Raw genomic sequence first — 12,622 nt, 5'->3', positions numbered from 1 at the left:
CTCCGGGAAGAAGTAGTGGACTACCAAGTGCTTGGCACAACGTTACCTCTAAGGTGCGCGCCTGCGCAATTGCGCACTGCTCAAGCGTCCTCTGCGCGCAGCAAATATATGCCGCGCACCAAATCAAACCCATCTGAATTCTAAACAAAATAAACACATTTATTCTGTGTAATTTTGCAATGCAACTCTGAGTGACAGTGACAACAAGCGGCCCTAACGGTGTTCGTCAACACCGTTCAATTGAACACCGTTCAATTATTGTAACGTCTATCGAGATGCTTCGAGGACAGGAATTATATCGATCACTTTATTGAGCAAAACTGTTTATATTCGGCCATAACCACACCAAAAACATGAGTAAAAAACTTCTATCTCGAAAAACTACTCATTTTCTGCCGTACAAACCAGGCCAAAACCAACTTGTCATCTGTCACCAACACGCATACCACTAAGCCATTGGTGCGTTTATGGCCACACAAAAAGTCGGACAACTCAAACACCACACAACGTTACACTATGACTCCTCAGTCATATGTGTGCTTATTCTACTGTCATTTATTATTAATGTTAATTTATTTATATTAATCATGGAATGCTGTTACTAGAGAAAGTTACAGGAATGCACACTTCATCCTATGCTTACATTTCATTGTGCAACATGAGGATGTTTAAAGGCCTACTGAAACCCACTACTACCGACCACGCAGTCTGATAGTTTATATATCATTGATGAAATCTTAACATTGCAACACATGCCAATACGGCCGGGTTAACTTATAAAGTGCCATTTTAAATTTCCCGGGAAACTTCCGGTTGAAAACGTCTAGGTATGATGGCGTATGCGCGTGACGTCAATGGAAGTATTCGGACACATTGTATCCCAATACAAACAGCTCTGTTTTCATCGCAAAATTCCACAGTATTCTGGACATCTGTTTTGGTGAATCTTTTGCAATTTGTTTAATGAACAATGGAGACTGCAAAGAAGAAAGCTGTAGGTGGGATCGGTGTATTAGTGGCTGGCTGCAGCAACACAACCAGGAGGACTTTGAGTTGGATAGAAGACGCGCTATCCGGCGCTAGCCGCCGACCGCATCGATGATCGGGTGAAGTCCTTCGTCGCGCCGTCAATCGCTGGAACGCAGGTGAGCATGGGTGTTGATGAGCAGATGAGAGCTGGCGTAGGTGGATAGCTAATGTTTTTAGCATAGCTCTGTCGAGGTCCCATAGCTAAGTTAGCTTCAATGGCGTCGTTAGAAACAGCATTGCTAGGCTTCGCCAGGCGGTACAGCATTAACCGTGTGGTTACAAGTCCAGTGTTTGGTAGTATTGTTGATCTTCTGTCTATCCTTCCAGTCAGGGACTTATTTCTTTTGTTTCTATATGCAGTTAAGCACGATGCTATCACGTTGGCTCCGTAGCTAAAGTGCTTCGCCGATATATTGTCGTGGAGATAAAAGTCACTGTGAATTTCCATTTTGCGTTCTCGACTCTCATTTTCAAGGGGATATAGTATCCGAGGTGGTTTAAAATACAAATCCGTGATCCACAATAGAAAAAGGAGAAAGTGTGGAATCCAATGAGCCCTTGTACCTAAGTTACGGTCAGAGTGAAAAAAGATACGTCCTGCACTGCACTCTAGTCCTTCACTCTTACGTTCCTCATCCACAAATCTTTCATCCTGGCTCAAATTAATGGGGTAATCGTCACTTTCTCGGTCCGAATCGCTCTCGCTACTGGTGTAAACAATGGGGAAATGTGAGGAGCCCTTCAACCTGCGATGTCACGCTACTTCCGGTACAGGCAAGGCTTTTTTTATCAGCAAACAAAAGTTGCGAACTTTATCGTCGATGTTCTCTACTAAATCCTTTCAGCAAAAGTATGGCAATATTGCGAAATGATCAAGTACAACACATAGAATGGATCTGCTATCCCCATTTAAATAAGAAAATTTCATTTCAGTAGGCCTTTAAGGGGAACTAAATGTGATCTCTGAAAGGGGTACAAATGATTTCCAAAGCAGGACCCCCACCCAGACATATTGTACAATACTAATCCATAGCTTATGAAAAACAAGATTTATTTTATTTTCATTACTAGTGGGCCAAATCACTAATATTACTAAATACTCTCCTGAAAATGACTCCTCTCATTTGAGTGTTAATATAAAAGATTGGTTTGAGACAGGTGTGCTGCTGGTATTGCCACGTGTGATGTTGCTCACATGTGCTCCACTGAATGCTCAGGGAGTTTTTGTGTTTGCTCAGACACATGAACAATTAGAGGGAACATTGCTTGGCAGTGAAGATCTTCCTCAGGAAGCAAGGATTGACCGTAGTCGAAGAGCGCAGGGGAGACGTTCCTCCTATGTACTTCGGGGCTAACAACCTTCACTTTAACCGGCAGTGGGTCTTTACAGCTCCGGACTGGAGAGTGAATGACGAGGCCGGCGGTTTGTTGCAACTTTGTGACTGGGTGTCTTGCACGCAGCCATCCACCAAGCTAGAGCACCTGCACGCGCTCCCTCACTTCTCTCGCCCACTCACTCACTGACATCACTCACCTCACATGCTGTCATGTCTTAAAGGGCCACACACACACACACACATACACTACTCTCATAACAACTAACAAGACATCATGGCGAAGCCAGAAGTCGAGTTTCTTAACATTCTCACTACTTTTCTTTTGTCAAGCACAAAGAAAAGAACATTTTATCATTTATCAATGATACCATCTACTTAAAGTTAAAGTGCAAATGATTGTCACACACACACTAGGTGTGGCAAAATTATTCTCTGCATTTGACCCATCACCCTTGATCACCCCCTGAGAGGTGAGGGGAGCAGTGAGCAGAAACAGTGACCGCGCCCGGGAATACTGCCCAAAACAGCAATTAAAATCTACTGAAACAGCTAAAAAAGCAACATGCTTCGACGAAGCTAGTAAAGAGAGACACAGACTCCGATGCCACTTCAGCTCCACCTAAGGATTTTAACGGAGAGACTGCTAGCCAGGACAACATTGATAGAGTCATTGCAGCGTATGTGCTAGAAGATATGCAGGCTATTTCTACAGTGGAGTCATCCGCTTTCAGGCAGCTAATTAGGCGTCAAACAGCAAATGGCACGGAAAACATGTTCCAAGTACCTGGACAGTGAGTACATAAACATGGAAAGCAAGCTAAAGAAAACACTCCAAACTCTGCCTCTGCTTATCATTCATCATTGAAGGTACACTCTATGTCAATTCTCTTATATACTCTTTCATTCTAAACTTCTAGAGTGTTTGATTATCAGATCACTTTAAATGTATAGACTATAAAGTTCACAAACATAAAGAGGGATCCTAGTGGGCCAGGGCAATCTTTCCTTATCTCTAAACTAAAACTGGGGAAATATGTAGAGTGTTCTGGGCTTCAGTACAGTGTTGATCTTCTGAATACATTTTATTTCCGAATTCCTTGAGAGAAAAAAAATGCCTGGTTAGTAGGGGTGTGGGAAAAAATCGATTTAAATTCGAATCGCGATTCTCACGTTGTGCGATTCAGAATCGATTCTCATTTTTTTTAAATCGATTTTTTTAATTTATTAATTTATTTAAAAAAATAATAATTTTTTTAAAAATTAATCAATCCAACAAAACAATACACAGCAATACCAAAACCAAACCCGACCCAGCAACATTCAGAACTGCAATAAACAGAGCAATTGAGAGGAGACACAAACACAACACAGAACAAACCAAAAGTAGTGAAACAAAAATTAATGTTATCAACAACTGTATCAATAATAGTTACAATTTCAACATAGCAGTGATTAAAAATCCCTCATTGACATTATCATTAGACATTTATAAAAAAAAATTAAAAAAAAGAACAATAGTGTCACAGTGGCTTACACTTGCATCGCATCTCATAAGCTTGACAACACACTGTGTCCAATATTTTCACAAAGATAAAATAAGTCATATTTATGGTTCATTTAATAGTTAAAACAAATGTACATTATTGCAATCAGTTGATAAAACATTGTCCTTTACAATTATAAAAGCTTTTTACAAAAATCTACTACTCTGCTTGCATATCAGCAGACTGGGGTAGATCCTGCTGAATTCCTATGTATTGAATGAACCGTTTTTGAATCAGTAAAAAAATCGTTTTTGGATCGAGAATCGTGTTGAATTGAAAAATAATCGATTTTGAATCGAATCGTGACCCCAAGAATCGATATTGAATCAAATCGTGGGACACCCAAAGATTCACAGCCCTTTTGTGTATGTCATGTGTGCCTTCCTTGGGTGAAGCCAGGTTTACAGCTATGTTGTTATTATGCTGTTTGTTACTTATGTATGTTATGTTGCAGCTATTTAAATAGTTTTGTCAATTTGTTCTGGTCTGAAATAAATTGGCCCTTTGAAACATATCTTTGTCTTTGTGTGTTGTATGTAGACCACATTGCTTGCAGAGTTCAGTGATGCAAATGCATGTCAAGTTGATCAACAGATTGTATTATTCTCCAGTGCAATAACAGTACTGAAATGAAGGCTAAAAGGGCATTAACGGGAGCTTTAAAAAAAAGTAGAAGAAGTAACTAAATAGTTACTATTCACAGTAACGCATTACTTTTTAGTGTAAGTAACTGAGTTAGTAACTGAGTTACTTTTGAAATAAAGTAACTAGTAACTGTAACTAGTTACTGGTTTTCAGTAACTAACCCAACACTGGTTATGCATCACACAGTTCCAGTCTTTTCATTACAGAATGTCCGAAAAAAAAGAAAAAAAAAAAAAAAAATAAAAAAAAAAATAAAAAATATATATATATATATATATATATATATATATATATATATATATATATATATATATATATATATATATATATATATATATATATATATATATATATATATATATCCATCCATTCATCCATTTTCTACCGCTTATTCCCTTCGGGATCACTATATATATATATATATATATATATATATATATATATATATATATATATATATATATATATATATATATATATATATATATATATATATATATATATATATATATATATATATATAGTGATCCCGAAGGAAGAATAAAAATATATATTCATCCATTTTCTACCGCTTATTCCCTTCGGGATCACTATATATATATATATATATATATATATATATATATATATATATATATATATATATATATATATAGTGATCCCGAAGGGAATAAGCGGTAGAAAATGGATGAATATATATATATATATATATATATATATATATATATATATATATATATATATATATATATATATATATATATATATATATATATATATATATATATATATATAGTGATCCCGAAGGGAATAAGAGGTATATATATATATATATACATATATATATATATATATATATATATATATATATATATATATATATATATATATATATATATATATATATATATATATATATATATATATATATATATATATATATATATATATATATATATATATATATATATATATATATATATATATATATATATATATATATATATATATATATATATATATATATATATATATATATATATATATATATATATATATATATATATATATATATATATATATATATATATATATATATATATATATATATAGTGATCCCGAAGGGAATAAGCGGTAGAAAATGGATGAATGGATGGATGGATATATATATATATATATATATATATATATATATATATATATATATATATATATATATATATATATATATATATATATATATATATATATATATATATATATATATATATATATATATATATATATATATATATTGTAGCTGAGATAGGCTCCAGCGCCCCCTGTGATATGTATATATACACACATATTTATGTATATATACACACATATATATGTATATGTTGATATGACAGTAGGTGAAAAACAATACTAATCACCCCAGATGATGAAGACAACACTAACAAGCAGTGTAAAGCTAGTGCAGGAAAAATACAACCACAACAGGAAATGGAGCAAAATAAGAGCACAAAAAAAGAAGTGAACTTAAACTTAGACTTAGACTTAGACAAACTTTAATGATCCACAAGGGAAATTGTTCCACACAGTAGCTCAGTTAGGAGCTACTGTGATATGCTGCCACTCTTTGAGGAACCACCCAAAAAGTAATCAAAGAATGGCCTGGCCTAACAGATCTATAGCAACATTTGCAAATTCTTGGTTGGAACATAAAATATTAACAAGACTTTATTTCAAAAATGCAAGAATGTACGTAGAGATATACGTCTTAAAACTCAACACAATATTAGCCTTTTCTTTTCGGAGCGTTGCTATGGAAACGCTAACACAACACGTGTGACATGTGACTCAGTGCACAAACATCCAAGTGATAACTTTTAATGGCTTTAAACACGCCTATGGAAATAAATCCTTCTTGATCAAATATTTACTGACCAACCGGACCTCAGTTTGTGTTGCCAGGCTGCTTTCCAGTTGAGATTAACTATACCGCCTGGCAACCTGCAAGACAACAATCAGGACTCAAATACAAACATTGAACTGATTTGCTTCTCACTGTTTGAACAAAGCTCTCCACCCAATTACATCACACGTATTACTTAATTATTTATAACTACTTACATACTAGCTGGGTCACATCCTCTCCACCGCATTACATCACACTTATTACCTAATTACTTATAATTGTTTATAATTACTTACATACTCGCTGGGTCACATCCTCTCCACCCCATTACATCACACTTATTATTTAAATACTTAATTACTTATAATTACTTACATACTAGCTGGGTCACATCCTCTCCACCCCATTACATCACACTTATTATTTAAATACTTAATTACTTATAATTACTTACATACTAGCTGGGTCACATCCTCTCCACCCCATCACATCACACTTATTATTTAAATACTTAATTACTTATAATTACTTACATACTAACTGGGTCACATCCTCTCCACCCCATTACATCACACTTATTACTTAAATACTTAATTACTTATAATTACTTTTATACTTGCTAGGTCACATCCTCTCCACCCCATTACATCACACTACACTAATTACTTAAATACTTAATTTCTTACAATTACTTATGTACTAGCTGGGTCACATCCTCTCCACCCCATTAACTAAAACTTATTACTTGAATACTTAATTACTTATAATTACTTACATACTAGCTGGGTCACATCAAATACACCCCATTAACTCACACGTATTACTTAAAAACTTAATTACTTATAATTACTTATAATTACTTACATACTCGCTGGGTCACATCCTCTCCATCCCATTACATCACATTTATTACTTAAATACTTAATTACTTACATACTAGCTGGGTCAAATCCTCTCCACCTAATTACATCACACTTTATACTTAAATACTTAATTACTTATAATTACTTACATACTAGCTGGGTCACATCCTCTACACCAAATTACATCACACTACACTCTTAGAAATAAAAGTGCTAAGTAGAACCATATAAGGTTCTTCGGCTCGTCCTCATAGGAGAACCCTTTTTCGCTCCAGGTAGAACCTTTTTATAAAGGATCCACCTGGAACCCTTTTGGAGGGTTCTACCTAGAACCCAACATGAAGGGTTATACCTAGAACTGTGTGTGTAAGGTTCCACCCTGAACCCCCCATGAGAGGTTCTACAAAAAACCCACGCAGGGAGTTCCACTAAGAACCCTTTCGTATTTCAAGGGTTTCATCTAGAACCCACACAGGGAGTTCCACTAAGAACCCTTTCATTTTTCAAGGGTTTCATCTAGAACCCACGCAGGGAGTTCCACTAAGAACCCTTTCGTATTTCAAGGGTTTCATCTAGAACCCACACAGGGAGTTACACTAAGAACCCTTTCGTATTTCAAGGGTTTCATCTAGAACCCACACAGTGAGTTCCACTAAGAACCCTTTCGTTTGTCAAGGGTTTCATCTAGAACCCATGCAGGGAGTTCCACTAAGAACCCTTTCATGTTTCAAGGGTTTCATCTAGAACCCACACAGGGAGTTCCACTAAGAACCCTTTCATTTTTCAAGGGTTTCATCTAGATCCCACGCAGGGAGTTCCACTAAGAACCCTTTCGTATTTCAAGGGTTTCATCTAGAACCCACACAGGGAGTTCCACTAAGAACCCTTTCGTTTGTCAAGGGTTTCATCTAGAACCCATGCAGGGAGTTCCACTAAGAACCCTTTCATGTTTCAAGGGTTTCATCTAGAACCCACACAGGGAGTTCCACTAAGAACTCTTTCATGTTTCAAGGGTTTCATCTAGACCTGACACAGGGGGTTCTAAAAACATCCCTTTTCAAAGTTTTTCACCGATAACCGTCTTGTCTTCTGAGGGTTCTATAAAGAACCATATTGTATTCTACAGATCAGTTTAGTTCATAGTATATTGTGGTCATTTATCATGTTGACATTGAACAAACATTCAAAACATCTTAATGAGAAAACCATTTATTTAAAGATAGTCCAACAAAACAGGAGAGGCTGTGTAGGTCCCAGGGGAGAACAGGTCAAAAGTCAGCATAGGTCCAGTGGAATCAGCAACATGACAGGCCAGACAGATCATGCTGTCCTCAGTAGGTGAATTTGTGTAAATAAATCTCCAGCAATGGTGACATGGCAGAAAGAGACACAAAATAGTTTTAGTTCAATCCATCCAAGGTGCACTTACTGCATTTACTGCGCCTTATTGTAAGCTATCTACAAACAATAAAATAATGCATGGTCCAATGAAAAGAATCAGTGTACATACTGTATGTACTAATTGTGACAGTGGAACAGAATCATGAGAAAGTGAGGGAATCCCACAAAGTTTTCACATTGATTTCAATAATGTTGAAATACTTTTCAGTGTTATGTAACAAGTACTCAAAATGTTACGTATTGTAACAATAATGGAAATCTAGAGACGTCACTATGCCAAAATCAAACAAAATGTATTGGTCCAAAATATGTATTAAATAAGGGATATTTTTTTATCAATATGTACAAACAAAGGGCAGCAGCAGGAATTTGACCAATAACAAGAACATAAAGCATGAAATCCCATGCTGCAACACATCTACTCACTACTCCCCACTTCCGACACAGTTGTATAGTCTCTTCACTGAAATGGGTACAACACTGTGGTCCTTGATCCCCAACACAAATCTTTCAATGAAAAAAAGAGTTTTTCTCAGTTCCTTTGGGTACTGGACAGCAAAAACAAAATAGAGTGACATTAATGCACTCATAGCATATGATATGTCCATGCTGCTGTCCTCAGTCAAAACCTGTATACCATCCAGGTATAGGGTTATCCTTTGTGCCTGCAAAGGGTTCCCCTCGTGTGTGTTATGGAGCATGATTGCTGGAGTGGGCACGCTTGGCTCCTATGCAATAAAAACAGATACATGTCAGTAAATAAAACCTGCTGTGAAAACAGCAAAATGACTCAATGTTGCCATAATATGGATAATGCCAATTCCTAAATCTTGACCTTAAATGCAGTATTTACCTCCAGTAGAGTGTATAGAAAGGATGAGTCCTCTCTGAAAATGGAAGGCAGCAGTAGAATTGCTGCATCCCTAATGAGTCCTGAGGAAATAAAATGATTCTGTAATACTTTTTGTTTTCAGAAATACAGATTGTGGCTCCTATAGATACACATATAGGCCTAGATACCTCGTCTTACTGAATCATCCAGGCAGGCATTGATTGCCCTCTGGCAGCAGTCCTTTAGGTCACACATAGATGCTCTTTGAACCATCTTCGTTGCCATTCGATCTAGCTCTGTGACCATTCTGCGATCAGCTTCTACAAGGAATTGCTCCTTCATCTCCCACAGAAGCTGTAAGGAGGGATAAAAAGTGTCATCTCAAAATACTTGATGATCATAAATGAAATAATACACATACAATTAAATATGGTCAATTCAATGCTTGGAGATACCAACTATTTTAGGAAGCTTCAGTGCGGGAAACTTTTCGATGATTTCCTCTGTCTTGGCAGTTGCCATGAAGGTCTTTCGGTATGCATAGGTTTGTCTCATTCTCTCCTTTAAAGAGTTCAGATCTGGGTGTACCTTAAGCATCTCTGTAGACATTTCATTGATATGAGCTTCAATGCTCCTTTCATCCTCTCTACATTCTTCACTCTCCTGAGCCTATATGCATTCAAGAAAAATGACAAGCAATATAGTAAGAGGTAACCATTAAGATGAGGTGTACATGTTTTTTAAAAAGTAATATAATATGGAAGAATCATCCTCTCTGTAACCTTCGTCTTGTGTTATCTTTCTGCTACCACTATGTTGGAGACCAAGCTCAAGCCCAGTCTCCCTGCTCCTCCTACCCGCACATTAGTGTGTGCTCAACATGGATGTATTAGATCCATGGTGCTCACCAGCCCATCCATCCCTCCAAAGACGAGCTGGATGGCGACCGCAACGCCGCTACCGACAACGTTAAAGCTCCTTCTAACATTGACAATTTATACTATAATATTTCATTAAAATAACAACTACGATAACCTTTTTAGGATGATTTAAGATTAATTGTACAGATGTATTGTAACCTATTTTGTTATGGCAGCTCTCAGCAGAGCTTTGTCAGGTATTGTATTGTTTGACCAGGAGCCACTGCATGACAGAGAGTGACGGTCAGAGGCCATTCACCAGCTTGAGAGGACAAGCAAAGTTTCCCCTGCTGGACAAGACAGTATGAAGTGTCTGTGAGAGCTGCCATAACAAAAATAGGTTACAATATAATTCATCACTGGTCAGAGCAGACATCTCAGTGCTAGCACAAAATGTGAGCACGAGGAGAATAAATCTGAACATGAAAAGGAGCTGTACCACTGAAGAGGAATGAAACCATGCTCTCAAACTGAAAATCCACACACTTGATTAAAGATAGGATGATTCTTCTATATGTTTCCAAAGACTCAAATATCATAGCACCATATTACTCATACATACAGTGGGCCTGTTGATGTGGAGAAGCTGGCTTGGTTGACCCGGAAAACTACCCTTCCTTCCAGATCCTGTCACAGCAAATTTTGCACGCATTTGTTGCACCATTGAGTCACCAATAAGGGGTCGCCTTTCCTTTTTGAATTTGTTTTTTTAAAGAGTCATGTAAAGCATCCTGCAACCAAGACAGGGGAGTTACAGTAGCTATATCCTTACAATGGAGCTGAATGTGAACATATACTAACAGCCTAATTTTGTGCTTACTCACATGTCCTGAACCAAGTTTCTCCCGCATGAAGGGATACTTGCGTGTGAACCGGCTTAAAATCTCCGTATATTGTTTGGCTGAGGGAAACCTTTTTTTTGGGGGGGGTGGGGGGGTTGAAGAGTAAGTGGAACAAGTTTTAAATGTTTGTACATACTATAGCAAGATTACACATCAGTGGAGGCTCCGAGTGAGAGTAGCAACAATAAACCTAAGATAGGTATGTATTCCGATATGTCTGCAGGCATCCCCAATGTAAAAAGTGGCTTATAATCTCAACTAAAAGCTACAATGTGCAGTAGTTGTCCATAAGAATTACAAAGGAACCTACATAGTTTTGTTGCTGAGGGTGTCATATAGAGCTTGTATAAGAACAGATTTAATCTTGGTTCTCTGAGGGGCCAGAAGCTCTGGATCCTTCGCGTCAAGTGCATTCCTTAGGGTTTTGGGGAAAACAAACTGCAGTGAAGCACTAGCTGTTTGCTCATCATGAGGTCTGTGAAATATGGAAAGATACAGACATGTGTTAGGCTGAGCTTTGTGAAGTAGCACTGAACTTACTGGAACTAGTACTGAGACATAGTTTCTCCCAGCAAATGACTAGAATAGCAGTATATTCACAGCATTTTACCTGGTTTCATCTGTTGTTGTTGTTGATGAAGATGAAGACAAAGATGACAACGACGATGACGATGACTTCAGGTCCTGAAGGCACCTAAGGAACTGAGCTTGTCTTTTTATTGAGGGGAACAATCTCTCAGTCATCCTCTCAGTTAATAATGTGAGGGTCGCTCCATCAATGTCATTCTCTTCAAAGCAAAAGAAATATAAATTATTAATTGATAAGAAAAGAAAACAAATGACATTATTTTATGTAGTGTTGTGTTTTGCTCACTCTGTGTCAGTCTTCTAGGACGCCATGGCCTAGTGGCTTGTGGTGCAGAGTGATGAACAGGTTGTCATTAACATCTGTATATGCATCTGGTGGATGGAAATCTGCTTCATCCCCGGTTTGAAGGCAACCCACTTCCTTGTGTTTTGGACACAGTACGCATGAAGGTGCTCCTCAAAATGTGTTGATGTATAGATAAGTCCACAAGCCAGCCACTGACCCCGATACTTAACAATATGGAGGACTTTTGCAAAAATTGGGACCTCTTCCCCATGAACCACATCAAGTACAAAGAAATCTCCAACTTTATATGTGGTACTGTCTATTACAATTGTTTCAGTCTTCCAGACTGTTTCATTTGGAATGTCCCCAGAAGTGATCACTTCTTTCAGTGCTTGTAGTTTGGATAGAGGTACTTCTCTACATGCACCAGGT

General features: G+C 37.0%; 1 protein-coding gene across 2 annotated transcripts; it reads right to left on the bottom strand.

Annotated features, from left to right (window-relative positions):
- Nucleotides 1–8,568: 8,568 nt before the first annotated feature.
- On the bottom strand, nt 8,569–12,213 carry LOC133645734 (uncharacterized). Of its 2 annotated transcripts, XM_062040594.1 has the most exons (8): nt 11,927–12,213; nt 11,627–11,791; nt 11,299–11,386; nt 11,037–11,205; nt 10,014–10,223; nt 9,743–9,908; nt 9,576–9,655; nt 8,569–9,450 (listed from the first exon to the last, which is right to left on the bottom strand). In XM_062040594.1, exons 4-8 carry the CDS (start codon nt 11,136–11,138, stop codon nt 9,148–9,150), a joined length of 861 nt encoding a protein of 286 aa, XP_061896578.1. In that variant the 5' UTR covers nt 11,139–11,205; nt 11,299–11,386; nt 11,627–11,791; nt 11,927–12,213; the 3' UTR covers nt 8,569–9,147. The 2 variants fall into 2 exon arrangements, with proteins under 2 accessions (XP_061896578.1, XP_061896577.1); XM_062040593.1 differs by having other exon boundaries at nt 11,037–11,386.
- Nucleotides 12,214–12,622: the final 409 nt, after the last annotated feature.

This window comes from Entelurus aequoreus, linkage group LG03 (genome assembly GCF_033978785.1).
Source record: "Entelurus aequoreus isolate RoL-2023_Sb linkage group LG03, RoL_Eaeq_v1.1, whole genome shotgun sequence".
Lineage (NCBI taxonomy): Eukaryota > Metazoa > Chordata > Actinopteri > Syngnathiformes > Syngnathidae > Entelurus > Entelurus aequoreus.
Note: the sequence above shows the minus strand (reverse complement) of the source record. Positions and strands in the feature narration are given on the sequence as shown.